Source organism: Nothobranchius furzeri, chromosome 7 (assembly GCF_043380555.1).
Source record: "Nothobranchius furzeri strain GRZ-AD chromosome 7, NfurGRZ-RIMD1, whole genome shotgun sequence".
In the NCBI taxonomy this organism is placed as follows: domain Eukaryota; kingdom Metazoa; phylum Chordata; class Actinopteri; order Cyprinodontiformes; family Nothobranchiidae; genus Nothobranchius; species Nothobranchius furzeri.
Genome location: NC_091747.1, coordinates 13251798 through 13269301, shown reverse-complemented (window position 1 = coordinate 13269301; position 17504 = coordinate 13251798). Strand labels below are relative to the sequence as shown.

The following is a 17504-nucleotide window of genomic DNA, read 5'->3' as shown; positions in this document are numbered from 1 at the left end:
TCTCCTGGAGGCCCTCAGTCAGACCCATTGTTGACATGTGGCAAGACGCTCCTCGGGGCGCGTCTTGCTTGGGCCTCTCTCCTGGAGGCGCTCAGTCAGACCGAGTGCTGACATGAGGAAAGACGCTCCTCGGGGCGCGTCTTGCTTGGGCTTCTCTCCTGGAGGCGCTCAGAAAGACCCAGTGTTGACATGTGACAAGACGCTCCTCGGGGAGCGTCTTGCTTGGGCCTCTCTCCTGGAGGCGCTCAGTCAGACCCAGTGGTGACATGTGGCAAGACACTCCTCGGGGCGCGTCTTGCTTGGGCCTCTCTCCTGGAGGCCCTCTGTCAGACCGAGTGTTGACATGTGGCAAGACTCTCCTCGGGGCGCGTCTTGCTTGGGCTTCTCTCATGGAGGCCCTCAGTCAGACCCAGTGTTGACATGTGTCAAGACGCTCCTCGGGGCGCATCTTGCTTGGGCCTCTCTCCTGGAGGCGCTCAGTCAGACCCAGTGTTGACATGTGACAAGACGCTCCTCGGGGCGCGTCTTGCTTGGACTTCTCTCCTGGAGGCCCTCAGTCAGACCCATTGTTGACATGTGGCAAGACGCTCCTCGGGGCGCGTCTTGCTTTGGCCTCTCTCCTGGAGGCGCTCAGTCAGACCGAGTGCTGACAGGTGGCAAGACGCTCCTCGGGCCGCGTGTTGCTTGGGCTTCTCTCCTGGAGGCCCTCAGTCAGACCCATTGTTGACATGTTGCAAGACGCTCCTCGGGGCGCGTCTTGCTTGGGCCTCTCTCCTGGAGGCCCTCTGTCAGACCGAGTGCTGACATGTGGCAAGACTCTCCTCGGGGCGCGTCTTGCTTGGGCTTCTCTCATGGAGGCCCTCAGTCAGACCCAGTGTTGACATGTGTCAAGACACTCCTCGGGGCGTGTCTTGCTTGGGCCTCTCTCCTGGAGGCGCTCAGTCTGACCCAGTGCTGACATGTGGCAAGACGCTCCTCGGGGCGCGTCTTGCTTGGGCTTCTCTCCTGGAGGCCCTCAGTCAGACCCATTGTTGACATGTGGCAAGACGCTCCTCGGGGCACGTCTTGCTTGGGCCTCTCTCCTGGAGGCGCTCAAACAGACCGAGTAGTGACATGTGGCAAGACGCTCCTCGGGGCGCGTCTTGCTGGGGCTTCTCTCATGGAGGCACTCAGTCAGACCCAGTGTTGACATGTGGCAAGACGCTCCTCGGGGCGCGTCTTCCTTGGACCTTTCTCACTGAGGCGCTCAGTCAGACCGAGTAGTGACATGTGGCAAGAAGCTCCTCGGGGCGCGTCTTGCTTGGACCTCTCTCCCTGAGGCGCTCAGTCAGACCCAGTGTTGACATCAAGCCCCCACAATGCCGCTCAGAAAATGGTCCCAACCCGGAAGTAAGAAAAATTGCAGTTCCACCCTCATCCGCTGGGGGCTGGTACCAGAAGCGAGCAAATCCTCATTGACTCCCATGTTAAAAATGCCATTTTCACAGCAGAAATAAACATGTTTACAGCCTGGTTCAAAAAATGTTTGTTTGTCTAAATTATCTAGTTTATACTCATGACAACTCTGAGGGGGGTGAATTTTTTTCTCACTCTTCTGTTTAAGTGTATTGAAAGCCTAAAATTCTGTATAATTAATGAGCATCCGACACACGTGACCGCCGCCTCAGACCCACGTGACCACAGAGCTAGCTCCGTGGAAAGGCCTCAGTACAGCCTCGGTCTCTCCTGGAAACTGTGTCGGGATTTTGAGTCTCTGTGCTTGTGAATTCTGTTTTGGATAATATTGGTGCAATTGTTGGACAAAATGACTTGCTGTGGTATTAATTGCACTAATAGAGCGTCCAAGGAGTCTCCACTTCATTTTTTTCGGTAAGTTAAAATCTATATTTGTATTTTATGTCACTGCTGCCTTTAAACTAGCTGAGTTTACCGAAGTAGCTAGCTAACTATCAGTTTAACATGCAGCATGTACTGTTTAACCATGAAATTTAAATGTAAAATACGGTAAAATAATTAATAGGGCATATTTAAATGGGTAATAGGGTAAAACCCAGTGCATTTAAGATAAAAATGGGTTTAAATATGACGGGGCGCGCCGCTTGGGGGGACACTTCTGTGCTCTATTCTTTCATCCGGTAATCCCCAGCGGTCAGGCCGGGCAGGCTGATCGATGCGGCGCCTCGCTGCTGCGGGCTGACCGCTCGTGGAACTCGGAGACAGATCTGACCGGAGAAATACTGCAGCTCGTTGAGAAGTCTATAGGGCATACAGCGTTTCCCTTAAATCCCACTGCCACGCCGACAAGATCCCAAGTTTCTTTGTTTTTGTTGGCGCTGTTTACCGAAGAAGCAGCGGGAATACCAGCAAGTTTCATCAGACTCATAAATTTAGTTTTTGCAGGGGACCCCCTGTATTTTACTGCTCCCTCCTGCAGTCTTCCCCTATTAAAATTTAAAATGTGTAACTTCATGTATTGTGATGAATGACTAATATTCATGTTAACTAAAACGTTAGGTATTTAGGGGGAAAAAACAAAATAATAAACATTATACAGATGTCAAATAAATCAAACTGTAATTAAACTATATATTTTCAAAGTCTTGATTCTGGATAAAATCCAACAACATATGCTTTATAAATAAACACTACGCATGGCTTTTACACACACACACACACACACGTTACATTGTGATTTCTTAGTAAATATTCTATTTGGCGAGAGATAAACTTTATTGTATTTATCCTAGTGAATCTATAATTAAACGGGTAAACTAGTAGTAGCACATCCAACATCAAAGAAAGTAAAATGTTATTATCAGGAGAGGGAGAATGATTAAGTGGTTAGCAGCAGTGTGCTAGACGATGGCCCCCTCCATGAGGCCACCACAGCTCAGCAGAACATCGTTGTAGCTTCTTCTGGGGAGAAAAACACTTACAGAAAAAATAAAGTTAACAGCTGAAATAGCAGGAAATAATACAGTTAAAGAGCAGATTGTAGAAGAAAGAAACCCCTAGGTTAAACTGGTCTGTCTACTGCATAATGCTGAACTCTAACATGTGTCCTCAGGGAAGGACCTGATTGGTGTCCAGAACCTGCTGAAGAAGCACCAGGCTCTGCAGGCTGAGATCACAGGTCATGAACCTCGCATCAAGGCTGTCACCCAGAAAGGAGAGACCATAATGGAGGAAGGTAGAGCAGGTCTGGTCCTGACATGTTTCTGAGGTGTCTGCAGGTTCTGGCTCACTTTGTTTGGGTCCAGGTCACTTCGCTGGTTCAGAACCTTCGGCCCGTCAGAACATTCTTATCCTCCACGTTCTAACACCAGACCTGTTAACCCAACAGCAACAAGTGGCTCCAACTGACGATGAGACCGGGAAGGAGCTGGTTCTGGCTCTGTACGACTACCAGGAGAAGAGTCCTGGAGAGGTCACCATGAAGAAGGGCGACATCCTCACGCTGCTCAACAGCACCAACAAGGTTCGTATGCCCTTCACAGCCGAGGAACGACCTCCAGCTCAGAGCGAACATCTCCACACCTGCTTTGTGTTTGTGTGACTTTAGGTTGTTTTACTTGAACTCGCGTCTTTAGCTGAATGAGGATGGAGAGACGGGTCGGACCTGGAGCAGGTCGAGGTCTTGCAGAAGAAGTTTGACGACTTCCAGAAGGTCGGACTTTTCCTCCTCTCCGTCTTCCAGCAGCAGCTGTCAGATCAGCTCAGGTGATAATCAGCAGGTGCTTTTGTCCTGCAGGACCTGAAGGCCAACGAGTCCCGCCTGAGGGACATCAACAAGGTGGCATCTGAACTGGAGTCAGAAGGTCTGATGGCTGAGGAGGCTCCTATGGTTCAGGCTCAGGTGAGCGTCACCTGTCTGCAGCAGCTGGTCCCTCTCACTTCCTGGTTTGTTAACTCTGCTCGTCTCTGTTTGTAGCAACAAGAACATCTGGGTTCTGCTCCTGGAAAGGTGCGTGTTGTCCTCCGCCTCCACCAGAACCAGACGTGGTGTTTTTGTTACCACTCATTTGTTTGTTTACAGGATGAAGCCGTCTCTAACCCCGGCTTTCCACAGGAGTCGTCAGCAGCACGTTACTGCAGCAGCACGTCATAGCTGCTGATAGGAACCGCTGTGGTCAACAGAACCTTTTCCACCGGAGCCGTCAGCAGCGCGAGTCGGCCACGTCTCAGGAGCAGCAGCATGTCGCGGCCCTTACGCGCCGGTTCTATTTTCTACGCGCGACGCCTCTGAAACGGGTCAAGTTCGACATTTTTGGGGAAGGAAAGACAGGAAATCGGACGCGGAAATTGAGAGAAGCTACCGAGATTTTCAGAATAAAGAACGTACTGCCTTCCGGTTGCTTTACTTTTAAAAAAGGTTACTAACTGAGCGGCCCCGTGAGAAGTTATCACCTAGCTAGCGGTCTCCTTTGTTTTTCAGGTCCGTATTGGCGATTATAAAACGGACAGAACATAAAACACAAACCATGTTGTAATTTTCTCCTGCTTGTTGTTGTGTTTACTGACGAAGTCACTCGAGTGACTTCGTGCTCGGTCGGTGACAGCTGCTCCCCTGCTGCTTCGCGTCTCGTGGGAAGGGCCAAGCAGCAGTTTACGCGAGCAAGACGTGCTGCTGCAGTAACGTGCTGCTTACGGCTCCCGTGGAAACCCGGGGTAACACGGCGTCACCCTAGAAGGTGAGTTCATTCAGCTGATCAGAGGTCACCTCTGATGGCCGTAGTCACGGCCGACCGTGCTGAAATCACACAGGAATTCAGGTGACCCGGCAGGCACCAGGTGCTGGTGAAAGTGGGGACATGTCAGCTGGTTGCCATGGCTACAGTTATCTTTATGCATCTGTATGACTGCTGACTGGTGTGTGTTTCCTGTGACCTTTGACCTCAGACCGTACGGTTGGGCGTTCAGACGACGGCTAACTTTAATTCCATCAAGGTAAGAGGAAGCTCTTCCCTTCCTGTCTGAGCGATCCGTCTCCAGGTTTCCTCGTCCGGCGTCCACCTCCATCTCACTGGGTTTGGTTTCTCTCCAGGAGCTGAACAACCGCTGGCGCTCGCTGCAACATGCTGGGCAGCGCCCATGAGGTGTAGCGCTTCCACAGGTACCCCGCACACTTATGCGCCGCTTACGGGTCAGTAGTTTGGACCCACACTCAGACGGAGTTCTGATGTCTTCTCAGAGACGCTGATGAGACCAAAGAGTGGATCGAGGAGAAGAACCAGGCCCTGAACACAGACAACTACGGCCACCACCTGGCCAGCGTTCAGGCTCTGCAGCGTGAACATGAAGGCTTTGAGCGTGACCTGGCAGCTCTGGGTGATAAGGTCCGCTTTCCTGATCGGTACCAGGACCCGAGTTGTCTCTGGAGACACGTTCTTCATGGTTCTGGTGACTCCACCCCAGCCGTTCCTGATCAGCAATCAGCGGGGTGCTTTCCTATTTAAGGTGGATGGAGGACAAAATTTGACGCCAGAAGATTGCCTCAGTTTTGGTAGTAACCAGCCACTCGTGTTACCTCTAGTGTTCCTAGGATTAATGTTATTTCGTAGTGTTTTTGCTCTTATATTGGATTTACCATTCTTCAGGATTCCTGTCGACCTCATTGGATACTGACCTCTACTCCAGGATTTGGATATTCAACACACGGACCTTATCACCACCCTCCATAACCCACCTCTCATCTCACCCGTTGCCCCATCCACCAGGACGCCCCGCTTCTCTCCACCTCTGCTCCCTCTCCTGCGCTTCCCCCGGCTCTCTACCTCTCCCTCCTCCAGCCAACACATACACCCACCACAGTAAGTCTGCTGAACACCTCTGCCTGCCTACAATGGATTTTGAAACCAGAACCTAAGCTCACCTGTGTTCTCCCTCCTCCAGATGCTGAGCTGTTGTTGCAGTTCCAACCACAGACTTATCTGTGCACCTTAAGTTCCTCCTTATAAATAAATCATTTTTTCCATCAGTTTTTGGTCAGTGTTGTATTCTGCATGTCTTGGGCTAAGTACCTTCCTCCAAACATGACACTCCTCTTCAAAGAGCAAATCTGTTCAGCACATTCTGACAGACCGACCACCATTCTTCTGTCATGATGCTGTACAGGACATTTTTAGAGTTTTTCTTTTTAAAGATAAATAGGATTACATTTAAATAGCAATACTTTCACATTATCATTTTCCCACACTTCTGTATAACTGTATTTAGTTGTTTTTCAATAAAGAATGACAAACTATTTAAGTTTGGATTTGTTGCACACAAATATATATCTGTAAAAAATATCTACAAAGCTAATGTATACATAACAAGTATGATTGGGTTTTGCAATACGGCACTATTTTAGTAAGAGTTTTAAACCAAGTAAAGTTAGTAAAGAACACATTTCTATTGTCTGCTAAGAAACTGTTGGGATTTAAAATGGGCCTGTTGTACAAATAACTTGTAAATGATTATTCCTCACTTTTGTCTTAACCAAAGAAATTCCAGTAATTGAGCAAAAACATTTATTTTTAACACTACATTTTATAAAACAGGGCGCAAAGTGTCGGCACAATTATGTATGTCGATGGTCCACCCCAACCGAACCAGGAGACACAGACGTCAGGGAGGCCAAGGTTGTCTCTGCAGCTCTCTGGGCACCACGCCTCACTCAGCTGTCTCCAATGATCCAAATGGCTATGGAGAAAAAATAACAGGTTTGTCATAATTGTTTAAAGTACAAAACCATACATGAAGTGGTGAGACAGGTATGTGAAACTTACACTTGCTGATGTTGGAGATACACAGGCTGCCATGGTGACATTTAAACAGATCTAACAAAAAAATAAAAATGAAAATTAAAAACTCCCAGACCTCATGTCATATTTACTAATCAGCTATGGCTGATTTATTGTTTGGATCACAGTGAGTTACACTAATTCTAATATATTTTTATTTCTATTATACATACATACTTTTTAACTGTTATTTTCACGACTGTTATCAGGCTCTCTTGTTCTGGTTCTGATGATAATTCCGTGTCTTCCAGCAAGTTATCTTGTGCTTACTTCATCTGTAGAATGTCTCTTTACTTTTGGTAAATTGTACTGAGTCCAGAATAAAGACTAGTTGGCTGTACAAGATACAAACAAGTATAACATTTTGGAAATATATGAAATGTATTTACGCTGCTAATTTAGCTCGAATACTAATAACTGCCATATTTTCCGGACTATAACTCGCACTTTTTTACATTTTCTGGCAGGTCCTGCTACTTATACTCCGGAGCGACTTATATAACAAAATATGTAGGCTACACCACGCTGCTGCGGGCCGACTCCGACCCACACAAGAATGAGTTCCCCTGTCCCGCTGGAAGGGTTTCAAACACCGCCAGCATCTGTTAGAGCCTGTGGCGGGGTGCTGAGGGCCGGCTCCAGCCCAGGAATGAGCTCTCCTCGCCGGCCGGGAGGGTTTGAAACACCGCCATCCTCTCCTCTGCTGGCTGTTGTTCATTCTGTTATGGTTACCGGTGCTTGTGTTGCAATGTGAAACGCTTGGTCTCAGATTTTGTAAGAAAGATAATAAAATGTCCCCCCAAAATACGACTTAAATATATTTTCTCTTATTCATGATACATTTAATGGCTGGTGCGACTCAGGAGTGATAGCGCCGAAAAAAACTGTACTGAAAACTTGCTCAAAGCAAAATGTTTTCATTACGGAAATAAATTATAAACTTACCGATTTAAAACTTTTTTAATACAGGTACTTCTCACGAACAGGCGCAGAAAACCTCCACCTAAACTCCGTGTAAGGTTCAGGTTGATGGGTGTTCCAGTTAGCTCCGGTTGGGTTGAAGCTAGGTGGCTACATCCGTTAGCTCGGCTCCCACCTCCGCTTTAGCTTTGGGTTAGCCAGGGTTAGCTTCAGGTTAGCTCGTAGCTAGTTCGCCTGGGTGTCGTCACTCGAGCCCAGCCTTACAGCCACACCCTCAGCGCCTCCTCTCTTCCCTTTTATGGAATTGTCTGGGCTGGACGGAACCTGTGACACGGTCAAAATGGCGGTGGTGGCCACCTCCCATTATAGACAACAAACGTGTTATTGAAGCCAATGGAATCCGTTTGTCCAGTATATGTACAGTCTATGGTTGACATGTGGCACGACGCTCCTGCGGGCGCATCTTGCTTGGGCCTCTCTCCTGGAGGCCCTCAGTCAGACCCATTGTTGACATGTGGCAAGACGCTCCTAGGGGCGCGTCTTGCTTGGGCCTCTCTCCTGGAGGCGCTCAGTCAGACCGAGTGCTGACATAAGGCAAGACGCTCCTCGGGGCGCGTCTTGCTTGGGCCTCTCTCCTGGAGGCGCTCAGTCAGACCCAGTGCTGACATGTGGCAAGACGCTCCTCGGGGCGCGTCTTGCTGGGGCCTCTCTCCTGGAGGCGCTCAGTCAGACTGAGTAGTGACATGTGGCCTGACGCTCCTCGGGGCGCGGCTTGCTTGGGCCTCTCTCCTGGAGGCGCTCAGTCAGACCCAGTGTTGACATGTGACAAGACGCTCCTCGGGGCGCGTCTTGCTTGGGCCTCTCTCCTGGAGGCGCTCAGTCTGACCCAGTGCTGACATGTGGCAAGACGCTCCTCGGGGCGCGTCTTGCTTGGGCTTCTCTCCTGGAGGCCCTCAGTCAGACCCATTGTTGACATGTGGCAAGACGCTCCTCGGGGCACGTCTTGCTTGGGCCTCTCTCCTGGAGGCGCTCAAACAGACCGAGTAGTGACATGTGGCAAGACGCTCCTCGGGGCGCGTCTTGCTGGGGCTTCTCTCATGGAGGCACTCAGTCAGACCCAGTGTTGACATGTGGCAAGACGCTCCTCGGGGCGCGTCTTGCTTGGACCTTTCTCACTGAGGCGCTCAGTCAGACCGAGTAGTGACATGTGGCAAGAAGCTCCTCGGGGCGCGTCTTGCTTGGACCTCTCTCCCTGAGGCGCTCAGTCAGACCCAGTGTTGACATGTGGCACGACGCTCCTGCGGGCGCATCTTGCTTGGGCCTCTCTCCTGGAGGCCCTCAGTCAGACCCATTGTTGACATGTGGCAAGACGCTCCTAGGGGCGCGTCTTGCTTGGGCCTCTCTCCTGGAGGCGCTCAGTCAGACCGAGTGCTGACATAAGGCAAGACGCTCCTCGGGGCGCGTCTTGCTTGGGCCTCTCTCCTGGAGGCGCTCAGTCAGACCCAGTGCTGACATGTGGCAAGACGCTCCTCGGGGCGCGTCTTGCTGGGGCCTCTCTCCTGGAGGCGCTCAAACAGACCGAGTAGTGACATGTGGCAAGACGCTCCTCGGGGCGCGTCTTGCTGGGGCTTCTCTCATGGAGGCACTCAGTCAGACCCAGTGTTGACATGTGGCAAGACGCTCCTCGGGGCGCGTCTTGCTTGGACCTCTCTCACTGAGGCGCTCAGTCAGACCCAGTGTTGACATTTGGCAAGACACTCCTCGGGGCGCGTCTTGCTTGGGCCTCTCTCCAGAAGGCCCTCAATCAGACCCAGTGTTGACACGTGGCAAGACGCTCCTCGGGGCGCGTCTTACTTGGGCCTCTCTCCTGGAGGCGCTCAGTCAGACCGAGTAGTGACAAGTGGCAAGACGTTCCTCAGGGCGCGTCTTGCTTGGACCTCCCTCCTGGAGGCGCTCAGTCAGACCGAGTAGTGACATGTGGCAAGACGCTCCTCGGGGCGCGTCTTTCTTGGGCCTCTCTCCTGGAGGCGCTCAGTCAGACACAGTGTTGACATGTGGCAAGACACTCCTCGGGGCGCGTCTTGCTTGGGCCTCTCTCATGGAGGCCCTCTGTCAGACCCAGTGTTGACATATGTCAAGACGCTCCTCGGGGCGCGTCTTGCTTTGGCCTCTCTCCTGGAGGCGCTCAGTCAGACCGAGTGCTGACATGTAGCAAGAAGCTCCTCGGGGTGCGTCATGCTTGGGCTTCTCTCCTGGAGGCCCTCAGTCAGACCCATTATTGACATGTGGCAAGACGCTCCTCTGGGCGCGTATTGCTTGGGCCTCTCTCCTGGATGCCCTCTGTCAGACCCAGTGTTGACATGTGGCAAGACTCTCCTCGGGGCCCTTCTTGCTTGGGCTTCTCTAATGGAGGCCCTCAGTCAGACCCAGTGTTGACATGTGTCAAGACGCTCCTCGGGGCGTATCTTGCTTGGGCCTCTCTCCTGGAGGCGCTCAGTCAGACCCAGTGTTGACATGTGGCAAGACGCTCCTCGGGGCGCTTCTTGCTTGGGCTTCTCTCCTGGAGGCCCTCAGTCAGACCCATTGTTGACATGTGGCAAGACGCTCCTCGGGGCATGTCTTGCTTGGGCCTCTCTCCTGGAGGCGCTCAGTCAGACCGAGTAGTGACATGTGGCAAGAAGCTCCTCGGGGTGCATCTTGCTGGGGCTTCTCTCATGGAGGCACTCAGTCAGACCCAGTGTTGACATGTGGCAAGACGCTCCTCGGGGCGCGTCTTGCTTGGGCCTCTCTCATGGAGGCCCTCTGTCAGACCCAGTGTTGACATATGTCAAGACGCTCCTCGGGGCGCATCTTGCTTTGGCCTCTCTCCTGGAGGCGCTCAGTCAGACCGAGTGCTGACATGTAGTAAGAAGCTCCTCGGGGTGCGTCATGCTTGGGCTTCTCTCCTGGAGGCCCTCAGTCAGACCCATTATTGACATGTGGCAAGACGCTCCTCTGGGCGCGTATTGCTTGGGCCTCTCTCCTGGATGCCCTCTGTCAGACCCAGTGTTGACATGTGGCAAGACTCTCCTCGGGGCCCTTCTTGCTTGGGCTTCTCTAATGGAGGCCCTCAGTCAGACCCAGTGTTGACATGTGTCAAGACGCTCCTCGGGGCGTATCTTGCTTGGGCCTCTCTCCTGGAGGCGCTCAGTCAGACCCAGTGTTGACATGTTGCAAGACGCTCCTCGGGGCGCGTGTTGCTTGGACCTCTCTCCTGGAGGCCCTCAGTCAGACCGAGTAGTGACATGTGGCAAGACGCTCCTCGGGGCGCGTCTTGCTTGGGCCTCTCTCCTGGAGGCGCTCAGTCAGACCCAGTGCTGACATGTGAAAAGAAGCTCCTCGGGGCGCGTCTTGCTTGGGCTTCTCTCCTGGAGGCCCTCAGTAAGACCCATTGTTGACATGTGGCAAGACGCTCCTCGGGGCGCGTCTTGCTTGGGCCTCTCTCCAGAAGGCCCTCAATCAGACCCAGTGTTGACACGTGGCAAGACGCTCCTCAGGGCGCGTCTTGCTTGGGCCTCTCTCCTGGAGGCGCTCAGTCAGACCGAGTGCTGACATGAGGAAAGACGCTCCTCGTGGCACGTCTTGCTTGGGCTTCTCTCCCGGAGGCGCTCAGAAAGACCCAGTGTTGACATGTGACAAGACGCTCCTCGGGGCGCGTCTTGCTTGGGCCTCTCTCCTGTAGGCGCTCAGTCAGACCCAGTGGTGACATGTGGCAAGACACTCCTCGGGGCGCGTCTTGCTTGTGCCTCTCTCCTGGAGGCCCTCTGTAAGACCGAGTGTTGACATGTGGCAAGACTCTCCTCGGGGCGCGTCTTGCTTGGGCTTCTCTCATGGAGGCCCTCAGTCAGACCCAGTGTTGACATGTGTCAAGACGCTCCTCGGGGCGTGTCTTGCTTGGGCCTCTCTCCTGGAGGCGCTGAGTCTGACCCAGTGCTGACATGTGGCAAGACGCTCCTCGGGGCGCGTCTTGCTTGGGCTTCTCTCCTGGAGGCCCTCAGTCAGACCCATTGTTGACATGTGGCAAGACGCTCCTCGGGGCACGTCTTGCTTGGGCCTCTCTCCTGGAGGCGCTCAAACAGACCGAGTAGTGACATGTGGCAAGACGCTCCTCGGGGCGCGTCTTGCTGGGGCTTCTCTCATGGAGGCACTCAGTCAGACCCAGTGTTGACATGTGGCAAGACGCTCCTCGGGGCGCGTCTTGCTTGGACCTCTCTCACTGAGAAGCTCAGTCAGACCGAGTAGTGACATGCTGCAAGACGCTCCTCGGGGCGCGTCTTGCTTGGACCTCTCTCCCTGAGGCGCTCAGTCAGACCCAGTGTTGACATTTGGCAAGACACTCCTCGGGGCGCGTCTTGCTTGGGCCTCTCTCCAGAAGGCCCTCAATCAGACCCAGTGTTGACACGTGGCAAGACGCTCCTCGGGGCGCGTCTTACTTGGGCCTCTCTCCTGGAGGCGCTCAGTCAGACCGAGTAGTGACATGTGGCAAGACGTTCCTCAGGGCGCGTCTTGCTTGGACCTCCCTCCTGGAGGCGCTCAGTCAGACCGAGTAGTGACATGTGGCAAGACGCTCCTCGGGGCGCGTCTTTCTTGGGCCTCTCTCCTGGAGGCGCTCAGTCAGACACAGTGTTGACATGTGGCAAGACACTCCTCGGGGCGCGTCTTGCTTGGGCCTCTCTCATGGAGGCCCTCTGTCAGACCCAGTGTTGACATGTGTCAAGACGCTCCTCGGGGCATGTCTTGCTGGGGTTTCTCTCATGGAGGCACTCAGTCAGACCCAGTGTTGACATGTGGCAAGACGCTCCTCGGGGCGCGTGTTGCTTGGACCTCTCTCCTGGAGGCCCTCAGTCAGACCGAGTAGTGACATGTGGCAAGACGCTCCTCGGGGCGCGTCTTGCTTGGGCCTCTCTCCTGGAGGCGCTCAGTCAGACCCAGTGCTGACATGTGAAAAGAAGCTCCTCGGGGCGCGTCTTGCTTGGGCTTCTCTCCTGGAGGCCCTCAGTAAGACCCATTGTTGACATGTGGCAAGACGCTCCTCGGGGCGCGTCTTGCTTGGGCCTCTCTCCTGTAGGCGCTCAGTCAGACCCAGTGGTGACATGTGGCAAGACACTCCTCGGGGCGCGTCTTGCTTGTGCCTCTCTCCTGGAGGCCCTCTGTAAGACCGAGTGTTGACATGTGGCAAGACTCTCCTCGGGGCGTGTCTTGCTTGGGCCTCTCTCCTGGAGGCGCTGAGTCTGACCCAGTGCTGACATGTGGCAAGACGCTCCTCGGGGCGCGTCTTGCTTGGGCTTCTCTCCTGGAGGCCCTCAGTCAGACCCATTGTTGACATGTGGCAAGACGCTCCTCGGGGCACGTCTTGCTTGGGCCTCTCTCCTGGAGGCGCTCAAACAGACCGAGTAGTGACATGTGGCAAGACGCTCCTCGGGGCGCGTCTTGCTGGGGCTTCTCTCATGGAGGCACTCAGTCAGACCCAGTGTTGACATGTGGCAAGACGCTCCTCGGGGCGCGTCTTGCTTGGACCTCTCTCACTGAGAAGCTCAGTCAGACCGAGTAGTGACATGTGGCAAGACGCTCCTCGGGGCGCGTCTTGCTTGGACCTCTCTCCCTGAGGCGCTCAGTCAGACCCAGTGTTGACATTTGGCAAGACACTCCTCGGGGCGCGTCTTGCTTGGGCCTCTCTCCAGAAGGCCCTCAATCAGACCCAGTGTTGACACGTGGCAAGACGCTCCTCGGGGCGCGTCTTACTTGGGCCTCTCTCCTGGAGGCGCTCAGTCAGACCGAGTAGTGACAAGTGGCAAGACGTTCCTCAGGGCGCGTCTTGCTTGGACCTCCCTCCTGGAGGCGCTCAGTCAGACCGAGTAGTGACATGTGGCAAGACGCTCCTCGGGGCGCGTCTTTCTTGGGCCTCTCTCCTGGAGGCGCTCAGTCAGACACAGTGTTGACATGTGGCAAGACACTCCTCGGGGCGCGTCTTGCTTGGGCCTCTCTCATGGAGGCCCTCTGTCAGACCCAGTGTTGACATATGTCAAGACGCTCCTCGGGGCGCGTCTTGCTTTGGCCTCTCTCCTGGAGGCGCTCAGTCAGACCGAGTGCTGACATGTAGCAAGAAGCTCCTCGGGGTGCGTCATGCTTGGGCTTCTCTCCTGGAGGCCCTCAGTCAGACCCATTATTGACATGTGGCAAGACGCTCCTCTGGGCGCGTATTGCTTGGGCCTCTCTCCTGGATGCCCTCTGTCAGACCCAGTGTTGACATGTGGCAAGACTCTCCTCGGGGCCCTTCTTGCTTGGGCTTCTCTAATGGAGGCCCTCAGTCAGACCCAGTGTTGACATGTGTCAAGACGCTCCTCGGGGCGTATCTTGCTTGGGCCTCTCTCCTGGAGGCGCTCAGTCAGACCCAGTGTTGACATGTGGCAAGACGCTCCTCGGGGCGCGTCTTGCTTGGGCCTCTCTCATGGAGGCCCTCTGTCAGACCCAGTGTTGACATATGTCAAGACGCTCCTCGGGGCGCGTCTTGCTTTGGCCTCTCTCCTGGAGGCGCTCAGTCAGACCGAGTGCTGACATGTAGCAAGAAGCTCCTCGGGGTGCGTCATGCTTGGGCTTCTCTCCTGGAGGCCCTCAGTCAGACCCATTATTGACATGTGGCAAGACGCTCCTCTGGGCGCGTATTGCTTGGGCCTCTCTCCTGGATGCCCTCTGTCAGACCCAGTGTTGACATGTGGCAAGACTCTCCTCGGGGCCCTTCTTGCTTGGGCTTCTCTAATGGAGGCCCTCAGTCAAACCCAGTGTTGACATGTGTCAAGACGCTCCTCGGGGCGTATCTTGCTTGGGCCTCTCTCCTGGAGGCGCTCAGTCAGACCCAGTGTTGACATGTGGCAAGACGCTCCTCGGGGCGCGTGTTGCTTGGACCTCTCTCCTGGAGGCCCTCAGTCAGACCGAGTAGTGACATGTGGCAAGACGCTCCTCGGGGCGCGTCTTGCTTGGGCCTCTCTCCTGGAGGCGCTCAGTCAGACCCAGTGCTGACATGTGAAAAGAAGCTCCTCGGGGCGCGTCTTGCTTGGGCTTCTCTCCTGGAGGCCCTCAGTAAGACCCATTGTTGACATGTGGCAAGACGCTCCTCGGGGCGCGTCTTGCTTGGGCCTCTCTCCAGAAGGCCCTCAATCAGACCCAGTGTTGACACGTGGCAAGACGCTCCTCAGGGCGCGTCTTGCTTGGGCCTCTCTCCTGGAGGCGCTCAGTCAGACCCATTGTTGACATGTGGCAAGACGCTCCTCGGGGCGCGTCTTGCTTGGGCCTCTCTCCTGGAGGCGCTCAGTCAGACCGAGTGCTGACATGAGGAAAGACGCTCCTCGTGGCGCGTCTTGCTTGGGCTTCTCTCCCGGAGGCGCTCAGAAAGACCCAGTGTTGACATGTGACAAGACGCTCCTCGGGGCGCGTCTTGCTTGGGCCTCTCTCCTGTAGGCGCTCAGTCAGACCCAGTGGTGACATGTGGCAAGACACTCCTCGGGGCGCGTCTTGCTTGTGCCTCTCTCCTGGAGGCCCTCTGTAAGACCGAGTGTTGACATGTGGCATGACTCTCCTCGGGGCGCGTCTTGCTTGGGCTTCTCTCATGGAGGCCCTCAGTCAGACCCAGTGTTGACATGTGTCAAGACGCTCCTCGGGGCGTGTCTTGCTTGGGCCTCTCTCCTGGAGGCGCTGAGTCTGACCCAGTGCTGACATGTGGCAAGACGCTCCTCGGGGCGCGTCTTGCTTGGGCTTCTCTCCTGGAGGCCCTCAGTCAGACCCATTGTTGACATGTGGCAAGACGCTCCTCGGGGCACGTCTTGCTTGGGCCTCTCTCCTGGAGGCGCTCAAACAGACCGAGTAGTGACATGTGGCAAGACGCTCCTCGGGGCGCGTCTTGCTGGGGCTTCTCTCATGGAGGCACTCAGTCAGACCCAGTGTTGACATGTGGCAAGACGCTCCTCGGGGCGCGTCTTGCTTGGACCTCTCTCACTGAGAAGTTCAGTCAGACCGAGTAGTGACATGTGGCAAGATGCTCCTCGGGGCGCGTCTTGCTTGGACCTCTCTCCCTGAGGCGCTCAGTCAGACCCAGTGTTGACATTTGGCAAGACACTCCTCGGGGCGCGTCTTGCTTGGGCCTCTCTCCAGAAGGCCCTCAATCAGACCCAGTGTTGACACGTGGCAAGACGCTCCTCGGGGCGCGTCTTACTTGGGCCTCTCTCCTGGAGGCGCTCAGTCAGACCGAGTAGTGACATGTGGCAAGACGTTCCTCAGGGCGTGTCTTGCTTGGACCTCCCTCCTGGAGGCGCTCAGTCAGACCGAGTAGTGACATGTGGCAAGACGCTCCTCGGGGCGCGTCTTTCTTGGGCCTCTCTCCTGGAGGCGCTCAGTCAGACACAGTGTTGACATGTGGCAAGACACTCCTCGGGGCGCGTCTTGCTTGGGCCTCTCTCATGGAGGCCCTCTGTCAGACCCAGTGTTGACATGTGTCAAGACGCTCCTCGGGGCGCGTCTTGCTTTGGCCTCTCTCCTGGAGGCGCTCAGTCAGACCGAGTGCTGACATGTAGCAAGAAGCTCCTTGGGGTGCGTCATGCTTGGGCTTCTCTCCTGGAGGCCCTCAGTCAGACCCATTATTGACATGTGGCAAGACGCTCCTCTGGGCGCGTATTGCTTGGGCCTCTCTCCTGGATGCCCTCTGTCAGACCCAGTGTTGACATGTGGCAAGACTCTCCTCGGGCCCCTTCTTGCTTGGGCTTCTCTAATGGAGGCCCTCAGTCAGACCCAGTGTTGACATGTGTCAAGACGCTCCTCGGGGCGTATCTTGCTTGGGCCTCTCTCCTGGAGGCGCTCAGTCAGACCCAGTGTTGACATGTGGCAAGACGCTCCTCGGGGCGCTTCTTGCTTGGGGTTCTCTCCTGGAGGCCCTCAGTCAGACCCATTGTTGACATGTGGCAAGACGCTCCTCGGGGCATGTCTTGCTGGGGTTTCTCTCATGGAGGCACTCAGTCAGACCCAGTGTTGACATGTGGCAAGACGCTCCTCGGGGCGCGTGTTGCTTGGACCTCTCTCCTGGAGGCCCTCAGTCAGACCGAGTAGTGACATGTGGCAAGACGCTCCTCGGGGCGCGTCTTGCTTGGGCCTCTCTCCTGGAGGCGCTCAGTCAGACCCAGTGCTGACATGTGAAAAGAAGCTCCTCGGGGAGCGTCTTGCTTGGGCTTCTCTCCTGGAGGCCCTCAGTAAGACCCATTGTTGACATGTGGAAAGACGCTCCTCGGGGCGCGTCTCGCTTGGCTTCTCTCCTGGAGGCGCTCAGAAAGACCCAGTGTTGACATGTGACAAGACGCTCCTCGGGGCGCGTCTTGCTTGGGCCTCTCTCCTGCAGAGGCTCAGTCAGACCCAGTGGTGACATGTGGCAAGACACTCCTCGGGGCGCGTCTTGCTTGGGCCTCTCTCCTGGAGGCCCTCTGTCAGACCGAGTGTTGACATGTGGCAAGACTCTCCTCGGGGCGTGTCTTGCTTGGGCTTCTCTCATGGAGGCCCTCAGTCAGACACAGTGTTGACATGTGGCAAGACACTCCTCGGGGCGCGTCTTGCTTGGGCCTCTCTCATGGAGGCCCTCTGTCAGACCCAGTGTTGACATATGTCAAGACGCTCCTCGGGGCGCGTCTTGCTTTGGCCTCTCTCCTGGAGGCGCTCAGTCAGACCGAGTGCTGACATGTAGCAAGAAGCTCCTCGGGGTGCGTCATGCTTGGGCTTCTCTCC

General features: G+C 54.8%; 1 protein-coding gene across 6 annotated transcripts; it reads left to right on the top strand.

The window, feature by feature from the left end:
* Positions 1-1578: 1578 nt before the first annotated feature.
* LOC139070729 (spectrin alpha chain, non-erythrocytic 1-like) lies at positions 1579-4630 on the top strand. 6 transcript variants are annotated; one of them, XM_070553468.1, is made up of 7 exons: positions 1579-1869; positions 3068-3190; positions 3261-3478; positions 3591-3667; positions 3752-3856; positions 3932-3964; positions 4037-4629. In XM_070553468.1, exons 2-5 carry the CDS (start codon positions 3181-3183, stop codon positions 3756-3758), a joined length of 312 nt encoding a protein of 103 aa, XP_070409569.1. In that variant the 5' UTR covers positions 1579-1869; positions 3068-3180; the 3' UTR covers positions 3759-3856; positions 3932-3964; positions 4037-4629. The 6 variants fall into 6 exon arrangements, 4 of the variants coding, with proteins under 4 accessions (XP_070409569.1, XP_070409572.1, XP_070409568.1 ...); XM_070553471.1 differs by having other exon boundaries at positions 3563-3667; positions 4037-4628; XR_011521190.1 differs by having other exon boundaries at positions 3068-3199; positions 3344-3478; positions 3563-3667; positions 3932-4626.
* The last annotated feature ends 12874 nt before the right edge of the window (positions 4631-17504 follow it).